General features: G+C 39.1%; 1 protein-coding gene across 1 annotated transcript in view; it reads left to right on the plus strand.

Annotated features, from left to right (window-relative positions):
• The window catches only part of UVRAG (UV radiation resistance associated), a 52196-nt gene extending 37789 nt beyond the window's left edge, over window positions 1–14407 (plus strand). Inside the window, exons 14-15 of the mRNA XM_075198560.1 lie at window positions 7530–7621; window positions 9700–14407. Coding sequence (XP_075054661.1) covers window positions 7530–7621; window positions 9700–10399 — 792 coding nt within the window. The 3' untranslated portion in view covers window positions 10400–14407. The remainder of the gene's footprint in view (window positions 1–7529; window positions 7622–9699) is intronic.
• The last annotated feature ends 9210 nt before the right edge of the window (window positions 14408–23617 follow it).

Consider the following 23617-nt stretch of genomic DNA (forward strand, 5'->3'; position numbering starts at 1 on the left):
AAAACAAATCATGATGTTCCTGCTTCATCTATAGTGACCCATGTCCTGCACTGGCTGCATTGTGAGAGGAATGTCACGTGTGGATAGAAGGGATAGGGAGGAGATGAGGGGACAGAGACCACAACAGTGGCTCTCTAGATAACTTAAAGCCCTGCAAGAGGAATATTATTTAGCTGTTTATGTTTTACCTGGGTAAATACCAAAGGAAAATAAACAAGACTTGGTGCAGTACCTCTTACAGTAATTGTATGTGAATAGTCATGTATTTGGTAAGCTTTTCAATGTGAACAGCAATTCAGTATCCCCGTCACAAATTCATTTAATTCAAATATTTTTACATTGGGCTAATTGTTTTGCAGCCTATAAAATGACAATGAAGGCTCAGGACTAAATTACTTGGTGATTATTTACTGCACATCCTTATATATAGACGATTGTTAAATAGTCATCCATGTATCTTCCTCCTGAATGCGACTGATGCTGTTTACATTGGACTGTTTCTCTTAACACAATCTGATACTTTAAAACTTTTTTCCTCTTATACATTTTCCACCTCTCATTATCAGACAGTTGACTATTCATTTACCTTTCATTGGAATGGTAATGGGTGTAGCTGAGGGGTAACCTGTCCATCTGTCCTTGAATCTGTGGAGGTGGAATGTTTTCTAAAAATCCAGTTCTGTCTTCATTACACTTCACTAAAACATCAACCAAATTATCTTGTGAAGCCCTTTAAAAGACTAGTCGTATTATCCGACTAACCTCTGTAGCAGAGAGACACGACCTGTCGCTGTCCAACGGCTGTCAGATTATGGTGGGACTTGTAGTTCCACAACAACATGAGAGCACAGATTACTGAAGACTACTCTAGCTCTTATGACCTCTTACTGTGCTGTTGAGGGAAAGCGAACGATTTTCCCATTACACAGAACATAACTCTGTCACTGGTTTCTGAGATCTGCTCGGGTCTGTACTAATATCCACTAGTCTTTTGGTAGGCCCCGTTGAGAGGCTTGGGTAAACTAGGTATCTGGCTGCTGTGGAACTATTAAGTCCCAGCATCCCCTCCCGGCCTCTATCTTAGACCTTTCAGCTCCAAAACAACTAGATCGTCTGCTCTGTTCTGTTATACAATCCTATCCGATGTGCTTGGTGTATTATATATGTAGGGACATGCGCTCTTGACTTTTTAGCAAAATGCAAATATATTTGCCAGAATTGTATTTTTGCTGAGAAATAGTCACTTTCAATTTCTCCCTAAAGAAAACTGAAATGCACAATATTGTCTATATAGTGTTGGCGTCCTTGGGAGCTGCTGGGCTGTAAAAGTAAATGGTCTGTTTGAAGATATTTAGGTAATAAAGCCCCCCCACCACGTATAGTAAATATTCTGTTTCACATTCATGGTTGAGACACAGCTCAGCAACTCGCATGAATAGATTCCCTATTCTATTTTTCACACTTGTGTCTAATTTCAGTTGTCATATATATATATAAATGGAACAAGCTCTTCTCATTATTTTTAAATATTTAGGTGAGGCCGTCTTCCTTGTCAAAGCCCTATGTCTGTGTGTGTGTATTTTATCAATATGCGGTACCTGGAGCCTTTACAACCTGTTGCTATAAAGCCCAAATGTCTTTATTCCTATTACATTTTTCTTTGAATACTTCCTTTAAAAACGAAGTTAAAAGCTATTAAAGGGGCGGTGTCCTCAAAAATTGTTACTTGTACCCCCTAAAAAAGTAATATGCACAAATGTTCGTGTTATCCCTTTGTGCGGTCTATGAGCAAACTCAGGTTGTGTCTGACAGCGATTTATTTTCTTCTCCACGCCCCCAATGCTGTCATACCCCAACCACAGTGACCTCACACTAGGTCGCACCTCCGACTATTGTGTTTTAAAAGGGTTATCACAATTTAGTGACCATACAGAGCTCTGGCAGCAGATGAAGAGATTATGGGTTAGAGAAATGATGGCATTTCTAGCCATATCAGAGACACTGTAGATTCCTAGTAGTAATAATTTATACTTTCATCCCTGTTGGTATGTGTATTAGGCATTTATACGGAATATAGGTTTGGAGTTTATATCCACCAATGTGTAAAAAGTGCTGTGAAAACTTAAAACAGCTGATATTTTCCTAATAAACTAGTTCATTGCATGGAAGGGGGGGACAAAACAGGGTCTTATACCATGGCAATTAAGTAGTACTCTGAGATCGTAATCTGAAATGTAATCCATTCATGCAGCTTACATAGGTATAGCCCAGTCTTTGAAAGAATTGTTCTATGTCGCAATATTTAGATCAAACTTAAATTTGATACAAGTGAAAGTCATGCATTAAATGAGACAGATTAATGCACGTTTCATCCTCATGTCCTCCATAACTTTTTATTAGCTCTAAGAATAGGGACTATTTGTTGTTAAAAGAAAGCAATAAAATGGACCGTCTTCCTAAACGTTGGCAGCACTTACTTGTCATCATCTAGATGTCTCATAAACACAAGCTGCCAGCTCTAATGCACTGTATAAATTCTATAGTGTATTTTATTCCTTCGTTTCAGAGCTTGAAAGACATATGTTCCTGGCAGTCTTACGCTCTCAGCTATAATACTGTCTAGAAAGGTTTCTACATATTGTAATATTATCACTCTGATGGAACCTATAATCCATTCAGTTTATCCCTTCTATGACTTTGTGGTTACTTTGTTTGGAAAGTACTTTTCATTTTAATGTCTCAGCAACCTAAAAAAAGTAATAAAACAACTAAATCTCCACTAAAAGCACTCTTCCTATACTGCTTGCATGATGACATGAATATGATGCACAAGGGTTACTGACGGGATGTCTACTGTGCCCCCTTCTTATAGAAGTCAACTTGAATATTAGGTTTTGAGGTCCTTTAAGTTTGTCCAAGAATAGACAGTTCATGTATTAGCTGTTAGACAAGCTATTAACATGGAGGATTGCTAGCACTGTTTTCTATTAGCTGCTTATCTCATTGACCCGATTTTCTCCTCTGAATGGAATTTCTACTCTTATCTGTCCATGTTGGATATCAAATTGAACCAGTCATTGCAATTTAAAATGTTCTTTGTCTTTTTAAAACCTCAAATAATGCTTACCTTTGAGTGGATGATGAATTAATGTAGTTCAATGCAATGTTCTGTTAATCCATACACTGGCTCTCCATTACCCCCAGAATCCATTTCAAGATACTCGCCCTTACCTTCAAAGCCCTCACCAACACCTACCCCTTGTACATCTCTGACCTCATCGCCAGAACACCCCACATTCTTTTATACTCTGAACTGCGCCTCTCCTTTCATTTCTGCCTAGAAGACTTCTCTTGTGCTGTTCCCCACTTATCCAACTCCCTACCCTTCCTGACCAGACTCTCTTAAACCCTTCATTTTAAAAACAAACTCTAAGGGGCATATTCAATTAGCTTTCCGGTTCGCTGTAACGCGCATTACCGCGAATCCTGCGCACTATTGCCGTTAATGCGGTACTGCATTAACGCGGATTTTCGTACGCAACCCTATGGGCTGCGAACGAAAATCCACGTTATTGCGGTAACGTGGATTAAGTTTCGCTGCTGTTCCAGAGCGATCCCGCGGACCGGAAAGCTAATTGAATATGCCCCTAAGAACCTATCTCTTTACTATCGCCTCTCCTCCCCCGCCAGGTACCACTCCCTGGATGTTCTGACAGCTACAGTCCCAATTTCCTTTATCTTCTATTGTCTGTGTTACCCGATTAGACTGTAAGCTCATGAACAAGGCCCTCTCTACATTCTGTCCAACATCTGTACCTCTTTTATCAACCTATTCTCATGTGTTTTATGTATGTTTTGTATGATTTGTTATACAGTCTGTCTCACACGCTCCAGAGTTTTGTGGTGCTGAATTCTCTTTCCTATCCTTCCAAAGTTTGTGATTTGTCTTTATTTTTTCTTCTCACTATTTGGGTATTGCTAATCCTGTCCCTTCCTATATATTTGTATGCAGATGCCACTGACATCTTAAAAATAAGTCACTAGGAAAGGTTTTACATGACAGTGTTGTAATCATTCTACGTTAGATGCTTGGTAAGCCAAAAATACCCAAAACATTATATAGCACAGCATATTGGAGATGAACATTGCCAAACAAATGTCCTTGTCTAAAGTCAATTCTAGATCCATCTTCCCTCATTGGATAGAGACATCCTGTGTGACTTCCCAGGCTCTGGCAGTTTTGATATCCTCCTATCCACGTGATTACTTCCGTGCCAAGAACAATATCTCTCTGTTCCTTCTGGTTTCTAGATATATTCTGTACTTTGTGTCTCCGAGAACCATTTTTTAATGAATGGTTCAAGCCATTTGCAGCCTTTTCACAGATCCATTGTTTACAAAGCATACATTATGCCAAGTCCTTCTCTTTCTGCTCTTGATGTCCAGCGTGCAACTCATTTATCTTCACAGAAGAAAAGCAATTCCTGACACATTAGATTATTACACATAAATGAGAATTCCTTGGCCGAGTCTTCATGGCATGGGTCAAAGCCATTTATTTTTAAATCCTGTCATTTTCGTCTACTACACACTTTTGAAAGTCTGCAAAATACTTAACATGAGCTAAAAAATTGTGCTAATTAAACTGTCTTTGCCTTTTTGTTTTTTTGTGTCACTCGTAACCTTGTTTTTATTACTTGTCGTCTTTTGTTTCCAGCGGGTTTGCTGCTGTAGCCTTGGGGGGGTAGTGTTATACACAGGCTGCTGGTAACTACGTACACATGCTTGTCCAATCCCTTATCTCTGGTTGGAGGGCTTGATGGCTGGGATTTGTTAGTCTCCATTGGGCTCTCACACATGCCTACAAGACCCTAATGTTGTTGGACTAGTCTACAACTCTGAATCATAACAAAATAAATTATGAACTGGGCTAGATGATTAATGGAACAAAAAGCAATTGGTAGTGGTTTTATTTGTGTTAACACCCTCTCGTGGAAAAACAAATGTTTGTTTTTGTTTGCTTTGTAAATCATTTCCTTTCTCTCAGTAAATGCTTAGTGTTCGTTGCTTATTGAAAATTAATGAATCTGATACAATTGACCTTGTTCAAGAATATATTTTTTTTTAAAAAAAAAAGCAGAATAGAAGTTATTACAATTAAGACATTTTAAAGGAAGAAACTTTGCTATTTATTTTGCATTAATCTATACATTAAGGAGAGTCCTTTCTGGAATACACATTCATAATAATAAGATTTTCAACCTTTTCTGCCTCCTTTCTTAAGTTGCTGCTACAGGGTCTTCCATGTTCAGGCTCCTAGGCGCTACCCTGTAATTTATGCTAAATACAATAAAGGTCATATAGAAAAACGATGAGTGCAATTGTATGAAACTCATGTCCGCCCGGCTTAAGTGGCCCGCGCGGCCGTCCGCCCGGCTTAAGTGGCCCGCGCGGCCTAACTGGTGATGCGTGATGACTGACACGGAGTAGTCTATGATTTTAAAAGTTACACGCATGCTCGTCAGTAGCTGTCCCTGAACTGTATGCAACTAAGAGTACTATTAGAGCACATTGTATGTACAGTACGCATTGAAAGCATCTTGATGTAGCTAAAATATATTTGAAAATGAATATTTATTTAAATGATTATACTGTTAACAGCTTTATTTTATGCTCAAATAAGTTGTGTGTTCAGTGATTGCAGATAATGGGAGGATATGAATATAAGCAGATTATAGGAGTTGACATGTCTTAACTTCAAATTGACATGTTATAATGAAAATCTGTTACATAATGCTTTCTCATGTATACACCTTGCGGGTGGGGGTGGTTATATGAATCATGAATCCTGGAGCACAGGTATCTATATTGGATTTGAGTTTGATTTTACTCCACAGTATTAAAAAGAAAAAAAGATGCAATCAGCATGTAGAGCTACCTTAACCCTAATCCCCTACCCTCGGCCTATCCCCTCGGCCTATCCCCTTGCCATATCCCCTTGGCCATATCCCCTTGGCCATATCCCCTTGGCCATATCCCCTTGGCCATATCCCCTTGGCCATATCCCCTCGCCATATCCCCTCGGCCTGCATTTCTTATTTGTTTAGGTGATTTCATGCACTTCACAGACCCGTGTCACATGAAATAAGCATCATGGAGAAGAACAGGGAGATCACTCTGTCATCTCTGGTACCAGTGTTCATGAATGCACTGAAAGGCCTGTAAAACATATGTTTAATTAAAATTCATGAGACTTTGTTCTGCAGAGTAATTGGTTTCAGGACACGTTTAATATGCTGTTTTTGGAGTTTGAAAACTGATTTATATTCATAAACGTCATATATCTTTCATTGGTTACTTATTACATACCACCCAAATGACACAAGATATTCAATAAAACTTGTGTGTGATTTCTTAATCTGTATCCTAGAACTGCTAATAAATATTTCATACCTCAGAACAGTTTATCGGTTCCATATGAATGCGATCTTTCAGGGAAATGGTTTGGCAAGACCGGACACCAAATGAAAATTCCAGAGCGGTGGCTAAACCATTTATGTATTTAAATACATGAGCGCCTACTTGCCAAAATGGACCTGTTGCCTAAATTGTGACACCAATTAGTTTTTTTTGTGTTTTCCCCCCACTTAAATTACCCATAAATACAACAATATTCCTCGCTGTGGATACAACTATCAGATGTTCAGAGCAGTTTGGGTTTCCAAGAGTAAAATAACTATCTGGATAAGTGTTTTGTTGAAACCACAGAAAGTGAAAGCATTGCATTGATTTAACAGCCCAGGAAGCGGTAGTACAGAATAATAGTAGCCTGAAGGTGAGATGACCCTTTTGGCGTTAATCTGGCCATAGACAGACGCTGCTCCTTAGCCTGAGTGACTGCACCAATGGCCAAATTATCGTCCACCCTTGGTAGAATATTGCGTGCACACACAGGCTGGTTTGCAGTTATCTCCTACCAACGTTCTCTAACGATCCTATCAATTCCGATTAGGGGAGGAATATATAACTGTTACTTGAGCCAACATCTAACAATTCACTCATACTTAGAGTAGCTTTGTAGTAGAACATCAGCAAAAGATGTTACTTGTCCCTATAATCTGTGCACTGTAATGCCTGTTTCTATTGTTGCTCCCAGATCTGCCTGTGTAAACAGATTAACCATTTTGTGCAACAAAACTGCGCTACACCTAAACACACCAGCAGTACAGTTGTTTCCTGTTGTGTATTGTGTGGTAATAGCAGCAAGACATTGTTAGTGTAGCTCTTGATTGGCTCCACAGAGATCCATGTGCCGAAGAAAGTATTTTCCCATTCCACCAGCTCTGTGATTTTGTACTGTGGGAGGGGGACCTATTCTCTAACAATAACTTACATTTTCTAATTTTTTTTCCACTCTGGACGAAATTTAGAGAGTGAGCAGCTCGCTCTGATTGCATGGGGTGAAATACATGCTTCTGAAGGGTCATTTGACAATCTTCTATACATACAATTTCTCCTTTCTCTTCCAGTTAAGATATCAACATTCATTGGGGACCCCGGATTTACGACAAACCCTCCCAAACCTCAAGTCCTTCATGGAGTATGGTCTGCTGGTCAGATGGTAAGTGTTGTGTGGGCTCTGGGTACAGCTGTGATATCCTGTTTTCCTATCGGAGATGGTCAATCGGACTAATGATTCTTACAGTTACTGGATAACCTTTTACTTTATATATAATTAGATATCTCACAAACGGGAGCTTTATTTTTAGGAACCTCCATATTTACACTTGAATAATGCATTTTTTTCCAAATTATTGGGTAGCTGTGTTATATGAAACACCTACATTTGTTTGTGATTTAACCCTTCAAAGATACAACCCTGTAAACTGGCTGTCCAATTAAATTCTTAAACCTGACTGAGTTATTTATAATTTTCCTTCTTGTAAATGCATACAACTTATCCCATTAAAAATGTAGAAGTTTGTGAAGCTATATAAATGTATGATGAATAACTATTCTCACTATGGTAGTAAAACTACCACATAGATATCTGTGTTTCCGATATTAGCTATTAATGTACCTTATGGTATAGTAATTCTAAGGCTTTTGTACCATCTTATCGCACTGGAATACTGTATCCATGTCAGTGCTTTATCTGTATATAACTGCGTGGGACATCTCGTCACTTCCAATAGATATCATGACAGACGTGGTATTTACACAAACCTGCAGCTTTCAGTGAGCTCTTCATTCTATAGCTGCTGAAACACGGCGCAGTCTATCCAGCTTCCTAGTTTTACATGTTTGTCCAGACACTGTTTTGTGATGTGTAACCTTTTATGGTACAAGCTGACAAGACAAAGGAACATTCCAGACATGCTGTTGCGTTGACGTAATCCTCAGCACGGTTATAATGGAACTAGTCTTTGAAGTCAATGGGTACGACAAGCAGACTCCATAGACATGAATGAGGGTTGCTCTGTAAGCCATTATTTTGTCAACAGAGCAGTACTGTCACTGCAGCCATATCTGTCATCTTCTGCTCGCACTTAGTCGCTCTTGTCAAAATGATATCTTTATTTTTTATTTTTGTCCTTTATAATACAGACGGCACAAAGGCTAGATGTGATTGTAACTTTCTTAGTTGAAGTGACCTGGCGTTGGCTTGGGGTAGTGTGCAACATTTCACATGGCCGGAACCCAAATTAAACACGATCATTTATAGTTTTCACTGCAGTGATGTCATACATTGTTGCCAAAAAATGATTGTAGATTGAAACCATAAACGATGAAAGCATTTTGACAGAGGCTTGTTCATGCCAGGCTGTTTAGCTGTGAGTTTTGGATAGATTCCAGACAATGAACACTTACTAGATTTGATCAGTTCTAGTCTAGTCCGTGGATGGAACATTCATGGAAGCAGAATTGCAGCAGCTGATCTGTGTGCCTGCGTTCCACTCACAGAAAAACTCATCTGTACATATTGCAGACCTGCAAGACCAGCCTCATTAAGGAAGACAAGGCTGGGGACCAGGATTTCATTCCTGGAAATTCTAAAAAAATAATAGAGGAAACGAAGTAGGAAGAATTACAAATATGATTTATCTCAAAGGGTCAAATAAAGATTTGTATGAAGGAAAGTAAAGCTACAATAAAATGAATGTACTAAGACTTTCATTGCTTGGTAATTACAAGCAAGTATTCTCTGTTTTTATATAATTTGGCCACCAAGTTGAGAATGTATAATGTGCAGTTTTACTTTTAAATTGATTGACAGAAAACTTTATTTACAAATTTATTTTAGGGGTTTTCACCTTCATACACTTCATACCCTTCTGTAATTTTTGCTAAATTCACTGATTTACTTTTTTCCCCCTCCTGGGACATTGGAATTGATTGTATCCACAGAGCGTTTGTGTGTGGGATCCAGGGGAAATAGAACAGAAGGAGGTCAGAGAGCTAAAGCTCTGTAGACATGTACAAACCAAAAATTTGTTGTCAGAAAGGTTTTCAACCTCTCTAACACTACATTGTTATAAATTGATTGTCCATTGTAGCATCCAGCAAACCGTTACATTATAACATTTTATTTAACTGATCATTCTTTAATTGTTTTAATTTTAAATTCTTTGCATAACATATTACTTGAAATGTATTTCTGCAAACCAATAATCCCCCCCCCACACTTTTCTCCACCAGTGATCGACACGAAACTTCAAGTGCAATCCCAGTTCCAAAGAGGCCAGCCAGCTCCGTGTTCGGGAGCCAGGACATTGGCTTTTCTAGTCGGACTCCGACCCCAGAAAAGGAGCGACGGAAGCGCACAAGTTCTGAGAACGAGGGAGTGCAATACACGACCCCACCTCCCAGCTACAAAGCGGCAGTTGCGGATCCCATCACAATTTTGGTTACTGCAACGCCAGGTGAAATAGGGCAATTTGCCTCTTCGCTGGATGCCAGCATAGATATGTCGAAAGGAAATATTTGCAAAGATTTATGCGAGAGCCTTAACGGTGATAGTATAGTGACAACGGATAGCCATGAGCGTAGCCAGGCTGAGCAGTTTTCTGACTCCTCCTGTGCACTGAATGGAACTTTATTGCAGAATGAAAGCATGGAGTTTGCTAGTGAAGGACTTCCCTGTAATGTGCATCCCTCCCAAAGTAGCACTCTGCACTGCGCCGTGGAGCAGGCAGAGGAGATTCTTGGCACCGAGGCATCGGACTTCACCTCAGGGGATCAGTTAGAGGCGTTCAACTGCATTCCAGTGGACCACGCTGTAGCTGTGGAGTGCGACGAGCAGGTTCTGGGAGAGTTTGAGGAATTCTCCCGCAGAATTTACGCACTGAATGAAAACATGTCCAGTTTCTGCAGGCCGAGAAAGAGTTCAGAGAAATAACTTAGGACCAACCTTGGGAGATGGCTCCACCAACAGGAACAGGACTGTTATCTTTGCACATTGTCATTTGTATCCACAGACCCAGAAAACCACTCTCTTGTATACCAATTGTTCCCGGCTGTGTAGGTTTCATTGTTGCAGTTTAGTTTCTTTCTAAATGATACACATTTCATTTTTGTTTTTCTTTTAGTCCGAGTTACTGCAGCTGACCAATAGTCGTAGCATAGATCACAGGTTTGCACCCTGTACCTCCTAGTTCTGAAGACTTAAAATCACATTATATTGATTTCAACCGTTCTCTGAAAGAGGGGCTCCCGCCACCCAAATAAAAATATGTAAACTTGGGCCTATCTGATTAGTTCAATCTGCATGCATATACATGATTATCAGGTATCTAGACATTCATAAGTCTCATTACCTGGAAGAAAATGTCTAATGTATTTTTTTCTAGTAATATTGTTTTTTTGGTTTTTTTAATTTAATTTCAAAAAGTGCTGGGTGCCGCTTCAAAGTACAAAAGATTATTCCCTCAAAGTTCCATTTTTAAATCCATTTATTATGCAATGCTTCACTTTTTTTCCAGTATTTTGATTGACAGTATTTCTATGTATATGAAAAATGTATTTATGCTACAGAGAAAATATTCTCTGATTTATAAGTGAGGTTTATTTTCCTATGAATATTCAGTAGAACATAAGGCATTCTGCCTCATTTATATTCTCATCGCTGGGCGCTAAAATGCTTTTTGTTCTGAGGTAAAACGAATGATCGGCCGTAGACCCCAGTGACAATAAGGAAACATGATAAATACTTGTCTTGATGAAAATTTAATGTCTCATAAATCCATGTCGGACATGGGAGGACCATTGACTTAAATTATGTGCAACTCGTCTGATTAAAAGGACAGTTTAATAATATATTAAAAGTCTCCCGTCACGTACGCATAGTAGAAGCCGCCATTTTAAACCATTATTCTACCAATCAATCTACTAGGAACTATATTAAGGGCATGAGAGAGAGCTCCTAGTGAATTGATAGGCTGTATGTTCATCTATATTGGTTCAGACAACACAAAGGCTGCTTCTACAACTGACTTTAAATATTACATTCCATAAATGCTAATGGGTTAATGATCTTTTACATGGTCTGAGAAAAATAGTTCTCATATAAAGCTGTGTTTTTACTAGCGTTGAAAAGGACCTTCACTTCATTTATTTATTGTGTTCATTTGTAGGGTGGGGGTAGAGGTTCATTACTATTACCTTATGGGAACGTAGAGGTTTGGCAAATATATACTTCACAAATTCACTCAATATAAGTTTGCTTGATCCTGCTTCACATAACATGAAGGACTGTTTTCAAGCCATAAGGCCTTAGAAACATTAACAAAACTCCATTCCCTCCTTTTGTGCTTGGATTCATTGAGACACTCTGCTGGAGTAATGCTGGTCCCACATAGACACAGGAAACCCATGATTGGTTAGCTGAAATTCTCTTCGCCCTTTTAAACCTGAAGGGTGACTGTCTGATCAGAAGCTCAAGCAACGCTCTGGCCTTCAGCTACTCACTGCTGCTTTTGTAAACCCTGACTGACCAGCTATGAATTAAGTCTTGCCTAAGCAGGGATTTTTTTTTATTGAAGCCCTGCACCATGGGTAGAGGGACAAAGGTTGGAAAATTGTTCTAGGTGAGATGGAGCAATAAAAACATTAATTTGAAAGTTTATTGGTGCTTCTTATAACTTTTTATTAACATTAAATTTTGGTTTACAAGAAAACTTATGAATCTGGGCGGTTCCCCTCCCCCTCATGCTAATTTCCGAGCCGTTGGGCTTTTTTTTTTTTTTGTTTGTGGTAGGATGTCATCATAAATACAATTGTATTTAATTTATTCAATAAATCTCAGGTTTCTTTCACACAAAAAAAAAACCTATAGACCTGTTTCTGAATGTGCTTTTGAAACTTGATGGCAATCTTATGGTGGTTTCTTTTTTCTTTCTTTTTTTTTTTTTTCTTCTTAATTAACCTGAGTTACATGACTATTCTTTCTGCACCATTGTCTGGATTTGTATTTGCTTTGTGCAAGACGAGTCTCATCAATCATACCTACATTCACTAGTATCTGTGTCATCTCCTCCAGAAACGTGCTCTGCTGCAGCTTTCAAAGGTGTTTTCTAGGTCAGCCTAGAGTCTGAACTTTCTCACATGCCAAGTCTAGCAAGAGTCGTTCCTTGTGTAGAAATCTGCTCAGCTCTATTCAACAGTGGGGATTTCTGCTTTATTTTTGCTTAATAGTGGAATACGTTCTACCGCATGTATTGTTTGATCATTCTCCACAAAGAAAAATGTTAAACAACAATCCCGTTATTACAAATGTATATAATTCTTAGGGGAGCAAATCCATGGAGCTTCCAGAATTAAACAGTTTTTGCTCCCCACATATTTGCATGTCCATTGCAGTATTTAATTGTCTTGAACAAACCGAACCATCATTTTGTCCTTGTGATTTCAAGGTGTCTTAATACACTTCAAAATGTAACGTAAAGGTATTTTTCATGTAAAACTGCCTTTCACCTGGGCCTTAAAGTTGTGGCCAGGAGCTACAGGATCTCATTGGTGCATAAACTATAATTCCATTAATTCCCTGGGTCAGAGACTGGAAAAAGTAAACAGAAATGACTGACTGCAAAGTTGTTAGCTGGATGCTGATTGGACAAGCTACCGGTGGGGGAGATTTTGTTTTACCATCGTCAAAATTCAGTTTAAGCTTCCAAAGGCTTGTAAAGTGAGTGTGGAGTCAAGGGCATGATCCAGGCTACTGACTATTCTAATACAATAGGAAAGGACCAAACTATGTAGCAGTAAGAGCCTGTCCATTTAATGTAGGACTCAGGAAAGTGATGCATACGTTCAGATCAATAGGAATGATCCCATTAGTCCTCGGAATTGTGGAGCGCTGAATTTGATATGTTAAACATATAATCAAAAGGGGTTTCCATACTTTGACTACGGATGTGCTATCCAGCATGCCCAGCTGTATAGCAAATAAAGGGGCAGCCCCCATTTCCCGCCACGGGTCCCGGCTTTTGTCACATGGAACGGAGATGGCTCTTGCTTATCTTAGTTGCAGCCATTCGTGGTTTCTCTAGAGATCCATGAACAAGGTTCCACAGAGCTGTATTGAAGCGCTAGAGTCCTCCAGTGGGCTTTGGCAGTGGGTGGATTGCAGTGAAGGTGGGGAGGCAATTGTCAACTTGTCTAAATTGTACATCACCATTAAGCCTAAAATGTGCATTGGGGAGAAGAGGTACTAGTTTTACGAACTCATTAGTTTTGCTATCGAAGTTAGTTGCGAGAGATAAAACTGTGTTTCTGGGGGACCATTTTCTCCTATGCACATCAGTCGCTAAGATTTTTACAAGTCTGCAGTGAGCTTGAATTCTTCATCTCTTTGAAACTTTTATTACAGCATTTGATTGAGATACTACTCCCCAAAATAAACTTTGTCTTACTGAAAATAGAAAGCATTGTCGCAGAATGTGAGCTTAGGGGGGAAAAAAATTAAACTTTTGTAGGGCGATCCACTGAAAGTAGAAAGTTTTTTTAAGACCATTAAGTGGAGAGATCATAAAAAAAATGTTTAAGATCGGAAGCTTACCGAAATGTAATTTTGATGCTATACAAGCATGTCGTCCCCCTCCCCCCCCCGCAATAATCCTTAATATCCATTATACACATTGTTTTATTCTGTAGTCTGTCATGATTTATTGCAGTTGGGATTCATTCCTTTTATACAACTTATAATCACATCATTATCTATTCGTTATATCGATATGTGTATATGCTTTGTACCCAGGGTTAAGACTCTGCCAGCTACACAGCCGCTAACTATACAGTACAAACATAACCTCACGTCTGCTTATGTTATGGAACTGCATATGGAAAGGAAGACGAGGCATGTAAAAATGTTTTGAAAAATGAAATATTTATTAAATGAAATTTATTGGTATTCAAATGTGTGTGTGTTTTCTTCAGTCAATCGTATATCTTGACATTTTATTAAGGGGCAGGCACAGGTAGCCCTACAGGCTGTAATCCACATTTTTATTTTAAATATCTGGAACCAAACAGCAAAAAAATGACAGCGCAATTGAGAGACATCCAGTGGGTAATATGGGACAAGGGATGTCCAATAAATCCTTAATTGGATATAAAATCTACAACGATTGCAAAAAACATGAAATTGTGTACAATCAAAACATTCAATATATAAAATACATATAATCACCAGAAATAATCTGAAAAATAGTAACAATACAGCGTCTCTGTATTCAGAATGTCTCCGTCGGAGTGAGGTGTGCACCCCAGATGTCCGGATGATTACACTGTAGCTCGAATTGTGTTCCACTTTGAAGCTCGCAGAGCTATTCGGTAAGTATAGTACAAGAATAAGCTGTCTGAATTGCGGGATGTATTAGACAGGATCTACTCTGCGTGGTCTAGATGATCCAATAATAAAGTAGCGACGCGTTTCGTCCTTTGAGTAAGGACTTTTTCATAGCCATGGCTATGGAGCTTCAAAGTGGAACACAGTTTAAGCTACAGTGTAATCATCTGGACATCTGAGAGGTGCGCACCTCGCTCCGGAGACCTTCTGAATACAGAGACGCTGAGACCGAAATTGGAACTTTCCTCCTTGTAGACATCGAGAACTGCAAGTATTTGCTAATACCTACTATGTGAGATTTGCACTGTTACTGGAGGATATATGTTCCTAGGAGATTTATCAGGTATTCATCTCAGCAGTCTGGACAATACCATCATATATTGGATATTGGAATATTTTACGGTCTAAGAGACACTCAATTGGGATCTACTATCGATGTGGTAATATGAGATTTACTGATATCGATTACATATTATCTGTTATCCGTTTTACTATTTTTCAGATTATTTCAGGTGATTATATGTATTTTATATATTAAATGTTTTAATTTTACACAATTTCATGTTTTTTGCAATCGTTGTAGATTTTATATCCAATTAAGGATTTATTGGACATCCCTTGTTCCATATTACCCACTGGATGTCTATCAATCGCGCTGTCACTTTTTGCTGTGTTTAGTTCCTATGTAGGGGAGTGACACTATCCCCAGACTTGGTGGCATTTTTTGAGACATTCCATCCGGGTTTATACATGTTATTAGTTCCAGGTATTTGGTATTTTTTACTTGTGTTTTTGAAATATCTGGAACCAGTTCTGTTTTTTTTCCTCCCATATAGATCCGTACCAACAGATCCAGTGTAACCTGGATCTACTAGTAACTAGCAAAGTTGCCTGTTGCAGTGAAGTTTCTGCACCCGCAAATGTGTTGTAGTTTGACTAAAGCATATTTGTGACATTTCCTATACTTTGGAATAAGCAACATTGCTTTTAGTATCCATTCTTGTGTGCAATAAGCATGGGCAAAATTGTATATTGCGCACCAATGGTGTATTTCAACATATATCCAAATGATTACCCTTATAAAACATTATTCCCTTAGTGGTAGAATCTAGCAAAATACAAATCCTTGTGTGTGCATAAAACATTGCCAAGCTAAAAAAAAAAAAAATCTAGACGGGAAGAACTAAAACTACTCTAAAGGGTTAAGCCATACAATCCCAAAATTAAATATTTAAGACTACGTATTTAGCACTCAGTACTGCATTTTGATATGCACCCAAAGATACGTAGTGGAACGTGTACTTGTCCATGCTTTACGGTCATTCTGTGATAATAAATATACACTGTAAATGTCTACTCCCAGTACCTTGACTGGTTTTGGAAAACGGGCACTTTGTGGGTTTCACGTGAGTTTTGCCTTTGGAAAAGTTGAGGGATCCTTTTAACATCGGCCGCCAGGTCATACGGGGTCTACAGCCGTTCTGTGTAACGTTTCATCATCCTTGACGTTTTCATAGCCGTGAACAATTTTTTTTTGCGATGCATAATGTTACAATTTATTGTAGAGTTCACCACAATAAAGATTAATTTCCCCTTCACCTCCAGGACCCTGTGCTGGGAAATTCAGGACAAGGGCTGTTTACCCTTCTTGTCAGAGCTTATTTAGAAACTGGAAGAAAAATGTCCAGTGTTTGGTGTTACAAGATTGCTTCCATGAAAAGGCTTTCCCTGTTTCACAGCAGTCTAATATACCGGCATACAACTTCTGTGTAAGATCATCGAAATCTCACTGTTTTTCCTAGGTGATGTACAAATACCTTGTCGTGTTTGGGCTGGCAGCCGGAGATGGGGGGAATGTTTCAGGAAATGTTACCTCAGTTCCTGATGTAGGGATGGACATTGCTAAGTGTGTTGGCGTGGGCTTGTTCTTTTCAAAAAAACGCCAGACCTTATCCGCCCTCTGTAGAGGGAAAAACTTGTGGTACAATATACCATGCGCCTGGGATCAGGGAATTAAACCTCTTGCATTTACAGGCTTAAGAATGTAACTTAGTGAATGATTTAGGGGGAGAAGACAGGTATCTTAGAAAAATAATTTCGTAGGAACTAAATACCATGTACGAAGGGCCAGGAATGGAGCTGTGCGTGACAAAACATTTACGTTTTGTTTGAATTATATTGCAGTATGTACGTGAAATAAAGCAGATTATCCTGGCATTCCTTGCATAAATCCCGTTTCTTGTTCACAGATGTCTTATTTCGTTTAAAATCCAGTGTTCGAAATGCCTGTGCCCTCTATAAGTCACCCTTTTCACTCATTAAATTTTAACAGCACTCATCGCATGTTGCTGTAAAAACATTTCTCATCTGAAAAAGTTCACATTTTTATTACTGAATGTATGTGAAAATAGCACCGTTATTTAAAGCCTGATGTTTAATATAGCAAAAAGGAGATGATTGAGGTAGAGAAACATTGCTATGTACCAAATAAGCGCCTTAGAAGAACATTTTTGTTAAGATAGAGGAACTCTGGTTCTCTCGCCTTCAGCTGAAGATGGTGGAGGATGCGAGCGTGAATCTTTAATTAGTAATTACTAATTCTGAAACCTCAGACATTTTAGGTGCTTTTATAGAACAAGTATAGGCCTTACCATTCATAGCACTAGAATGTGACCATCACTCAGTAGTAACAGTATGTATATGTGTATTAAAAGCAACAGAATTTGTTGGTAGATTAGAATTGTTCAGCCCCATCTAGTCTTCCAGGTTTTTTTTTGGCATTCTGCAAAGGGATGGCCTTCAGAACTGACCACAGTATTCCTGATGGGTTCAGACCAATGACCTTTACAGTAGCATTACTACCTCTTTAGTGACCCTGTCCCTGTGCAACCAGCTGGCTTCCCTGTTGCTTTACTACATTGCCTACTTTGTCTCCTGACATAGTGCCTTCTTTCCATTTCAATACTTGATATTTTATTACCGTTAATATTGTATTCAGGGTTTGAGTTTTTGAAATTCAAGCGCATGAGTTGGCATTTTTTAGCATTAAAACTGCTGACACAATTGACCATTCCCCTAGTTTACCTAGATCAAAAATGTTTTACGATAACTACTGTCATTCAACCAATATGGTATTCATTCCCAAGTGTTCTAATTTATTTAAGTTTTCAATGTGGGACAATGTAAAAGGTCTTTATAAATCTTGTAAGTTGCTGAATTTGAGACATCCTACAATTTTTTTTCTTCCTCTTCAATCCTCTATGGCAACCATTACAGTGGGTAGAATTGTTTTCTAGCTTAGGTAGAGACAGGTTAGAAAACAACCCCCGATGTTATATAAGGTCCCTGCTCCTCTTTGTTTTTTACTGTCTTTAGTAATGAGCCTTGCTTAGCTACACTCAAGAAGTGTTTGCAATGAGTGTTCTTCCATACCAAGTTGGCTTCAGAAGATTTGATTATTTTGTTTCTGCAAAGTAGTGGAGAGGATCCACCCTTCTATTAGCTATTTGGTGGCTCTGTGGGGCCTCTATTTAGTTCTCAACACTTTGATGTCTGACCCTTTTTAACCATTGCAGTTTCTTTATTATGCATGATACTAAAATTGGTTAACTGGCAATTGTGTCTTTGAGAACTGCATGCTCTATGGTCTCCCTTTTTAAACCATTTCCAGATGGTTCAGGTAAGTAATTGTACAGGCATACAACCGGAATGGTGGAAGATGCCAGGTATCATGAGGTCCCTCAAGAGCCGTAGCAACATCTTGGGCAGGACTCATACAGCGACACAGCTTTGCAAAGCATCTGTATGGTCATCTATCCATACTTTCGCTAGCCATTATTATCTGGATGTATTAACCTGCTCTGATTTGAGAGATATCATCTTTTATTTATATAGTGCCAGCAAATTCTGTAGCGCTTTACAATTGGGAACAAACATTAATAAAACAATACTGGGTAATACATACAGACAGAGATGTAAGAGAACCCTGCTCGCAAGCTTACAATCTATAGGACAATGGGAGTTAGAAATACAAGGGCATGTGCTACATCATATTGCACACTGGACCAGCTAGAACGCAAAGGTAAAAGTACTGAGTGGGCTGTGTGTGTACCAATGTTGGTCAGAGGGTTGTTGTCTTGTGTTAGCTGTGTAGAGGGTGGTAATAGGGGATATTATGATGGTGGTTGAGGAATATTATAAGCTTGTCTGAAGAGGTGGGTTTTCAGAGAACGCGTGAAGGTTTGAAGACTAGGGGAAAGTCTTATTGTGTGAGGGAGGGAATGCCACAAAGTGGGTGCAGCCCGAAAAAAGTCCTGTAACCGAGAATGGGAGGATGTGATGAGAGTGGAAGAGAGACGCAGAACGGAAGTGTCGAGTTGGGAGATATTTTGAGACAAGTGAGGAGATGTATGTCGGTGCAATTTTGTTGACGGCCTTGTATGTTAGTATGTTAGTAGAATAATTTTATATTGGATTTGTTGAAATAGAGGCAACCAATGTAGAGACTGACAGAGTGGCTCAGCAGAGGACTCCACACAGCCACTATATAAATTCATTGTTTTTTTTGGCTTTTCCTGTGGCCTTCTCTACTTTATTGGTTAGGTACATCCCATTGGAATGGGTTGTACCATGGATAATTCAAGAGGAAACATGCAGCTTAATCTAATGGTTAATTCCTTTTTCTCAAAAATGCTCCATACAAGCCCAATTTTCCACCCAAGCTTGTTAGTTTTATATTTTTCAGAGGAAGCTTGGGAAATCACTCAAATACATAGGGGAACGGGATGAGCTGCCTTATATCCCATCCGAGGGGGATGTCAATTCTAACCTTTACTCTCCCTAAACTGGGAAGGGATTCTACCTGGGTGGAGTACGAGTGTGCGAACATCTAAATTCCGACAAGCGTTACAAGAACACATTAATAGTGACTGCTATTATTCCTGACATGTAGGAAATCAGATTTCTTGAAAAAGTGAGAGATGAGAATTCCGAGAGAGGAAGTTACCGGCAGTGAGATTTATGTCACTTCAAAGGGACGAAAGTTTCATTGCTGCTATTAAGGGGGCAATGGGAGGACCTGGTATAATGTTTTTCTTTCTTTTTCTAAAGCAAGGGTTGTACATTATACAGCCAGCGCATCTTCCCATTGCCCCTAAATAGCAGCAATGTAACTGTTGCCCTTTGAAGTGACATAAATCTCACTGCCGGTATGTTCCTTTCTCGGAATTCTTGTATGTCACTTATTCAAGAAGTCTGACTTCCTCCACGTCGCAAATTACAGCAATTGCGATAAATGTGTCCTTGTAACTCTTATCGGAATTTGGGCTCTTTATTATGACTACTACTGTTCTACCCATTGAAAAGGCTACCATGGACTATTTTGAGGAAAGGGAGTAAATGATAAGCCTAGATTTCAGTTTTTATCACAAGGAATAAAAGATTAGGTCACAATTCAGGGAACTGAATAGTGTTGTGTTATTATCCATGATCGTGGGTCATAAGTTTATTCTGTTTAGGACAACTATCCGCAAGTAGATTAAGCTGTAATCACAATGGTAGTAAATTAACTCCATATTCTATAAACAACACCAAAAAAAGTGATAGTAAATAGGAGAGAACCGTTGTTATTTTGTAATTGAATTTGGAGTTGTATAAACAGGAGGATAAATAAGCAATGTGAGGTTATACTTCTATATCAAGCCACAGTCACTGAACTCCTTTTATATAATCAAATTATATAACCCACGTAGAGAATTAAAAGCAATATGCTAACAATTTTGCTCCCTCTTCTATTGAGTGTGGAGACCTTCTGTATCCACTTTTGTGGGGTCTCGGTCTGTGTACCAAGATCAATAAAAGGTGCTGAATTTTGAAATAAATAGCACACTATGTAACCACTAATGATTACCTGTGCTCGCATCAGAGGTCTCGCTTAATATCAGCTGATCATGATTGAGGACATCAAGGGTCTATCCCAAGTACAGGAATGTCAGCCATGGATATTAGGTAGTTAAATAAACCTCAAGAATATAAGGAGTATGAAAGGGACATTATAGTGCTGTGCATTTTTATTTTTAAAATGGATTAAAAACATGTATAATATTATAAACAGCTTATATCTGTTAGTAAATGATAAGGGCCCACACTTTGTAGTCTTATAAATGATTCCTCTTTGCCACTGCAATCCAGATCATAGAATAACAGGAGAGGGGCAAAAGGACCAAATCCATTGATGATAGAAAGTAGCAGCACTACTAACCAGAGAAGGAAGGGGTCCATCTTATACGCCGTATGTTCTTGATGTACATTAAAGTAACATATCCATGGTTGGCTTTCTGAAGTGCCACAAACTGGTGACCAACCACATGGTGGTTTGGGCTGCCTCCCTTCTCGAAGCTGCACCTACCAGGTCACTCCCCATGAACCCTTCCTCTCAATCTCCTTCCACTCCATCAACATCACTATTTATTTATATAGCGTCACTAATTCTGCAGCGCTATACAGAGAATTCGTTCACGTCAGTCCCTGCCCCTTTGGAGCTTACAGTTTAAATTCCCTGATGCACACAGACAGACACAGATTAGGGTCAATTTGTTAGCAGCCAATTAACCTACCAGTATGTTTTTGGAGTGTGGGTGGAAACCGGAGCACCCGGAGGAAACCCACGCAAACACGGGGAAAACATTCAAACTCCTCAGATAAGGCCATGGTTGGGAATTGAACTCTCGACCCCAGTGCTGTGAGGCAGAAGTGCTAACCACTAAGTCACCGTGCTGCAATAATATTCCATACCGCTCATCCTTCAAGTCCTGATGATAATATGACTTCACTTATGTTACCCTTCTTCTATTACTACTTGTATTTGTTACTCTGCTTTTCAGTTCTATTCTCGCTGTATAATGTTGTGTAATACTGATTTGTATCCTCTAGGTGTCGCTATTATTACAGCCATCCATGTAGAATTTTAGTCGGTGACTAAAAGCCAACCATTTGCAGAAACCTACAGAGGACAATGAACAACACAGAAAAATTCTAGATATGATCAAACTGGGCCTTTATTTTATATGTTTAGTTATATATATTTACTATAGCTCTTCAGTTAGTTCAAATTCACCGTAAGCAGCCTGAGATCCATTAGCAGTTGAAGTGAATTAACCCAACGCCCATGTTTGCCGCAAAAGTAACTGATAAACCAGGAAATTGTGATCAAATAAGCAATTAAGTAAGTAGATGACAAAATCAAACAAACATGCTCTGTGAAATTATAATTAAAATCTATCTAAACGTTCTGTGGAACGACCAGGGGCTCTCGGGAAAGATACATTGCTAAGGGCTGCGAGTGTCTGCACAGTGTCAAGCTGGAGGCTCGCACGTTGCTCAGCAATGTTTAATTTCAAATACAGTAAAAAAAAAAAAATCTTTCCGCCCTTGATGTTCCTAGAAAAACATGACTCGTGGCCAGGGCTTCATAACACAGGCATGTTCTCACGTCTCAAAGTGGAAGCAAAGTGGTGACTGTATCATACAAGAGGGCCCTTTATTATGTAAGCGTGGTCATTTTGGGTACATGTTACATGTATGACTATAACAGTGGGATTTACAGCTTTGGCAGCGAAAAAGTTGTTGTGGTTTCTAACTTCTCATCCGATATACAGAATGTTGTGAAAAATGAATGTTTTTTGTTCGTTGTAAGCAGGCACCTCCATCCTTCAAATATGTGTGTGTGTGTGTGTGTATATATATATATATATATATATATATATATATATATATATATTTGCCTATTCCACCCTGTCTGCTGTTACTGGGAACCCGCTGGGCTTACTTTGCCACCGTTCCCTTTTGTTGGCTCAAATGCGCCCTCTTGCCGCAGTGGGAGGGGCTTACATGTGCTGCCACCACTGGACTCCTCGCCAGCATCCTGTACGGGGTTTCTTCTGGGCAACTGGCGCTGCTAGCGTATCTCGTTGCTGGTGTACCTGGGCTGGTACTCCTGACCTCTTACTATGTATCAGGGAAGCTGTGGATGGATCCCACCTGGCCTTTCACACTGACCAGGGCTGCATGGGTAGCAGGCAGAGAGGTGGTACTGGAAAAGCTTGGGTCCAAACCTCAGAGACAGCCGGACAACAGATTAGAATTAGGATCTAATCTGCAGGTCACAGAAATACAGCAATATTGAAGATGTTTCCAAGCAAGTCTTTGAAGCAAGATGTTTATTTGCTCTCACTGGTTAAAGGTACCAGTGATCAGGTCAGATATTGAAATCAGAAGAACAAGTTTCCAATACAAGCTAGTGCCTTTTATACAGTTCAGACACAGGCTATTTTTAGCATCAGGATATAACCTGTTTACACAAACATGGATTTATATGCATTGCAAAGCCAATAATATTTACACTTAGCTAATAAATTCTTAAAAACCTTGCTGTGATATCCTGCGTCTTATTTCAGAGGCAGGATACATACTAGCAAGTCAAAATGTATCACTGACATGAATACCTTCTTCAGACAGTCGCTGAATACACATTCCCACAGAACAAAAAAAAAAAAAAAAAAAAGACTTCCCCACATCAAAATACACCAAAGGCTTTGTAAACAAAGGCTCATTGTATCAGATATAAACATCAGACATAATGCATTTCCTCTAGAAAGGCTAAACAGAAAAAAAACACATTTTCTACCCTGGTCTCAGAAATAACGATTTCCTATCTCGAAATATACACAGTATTAAAAATAAGTGCATTGGCAATTTATAGCCCTGTGCTATTTC

The sequence above is a fragment of the Mixophyes fleayi genome, chromosome 2 (genome assembly GCF_038048845.1).
Source record: "Mixophyes fleayi isolate aMixFle1 chromosome 2, aMixFle1.hap1, whole genome shotgun sequence".
Classification (NCBI taxonomy): domain Eukaryota; kingdom Metazoa; phylum Chordata; class Amphibia; order Anura; family Limnodynastidae; genus Mixophyes; species Mixophyes fleayi.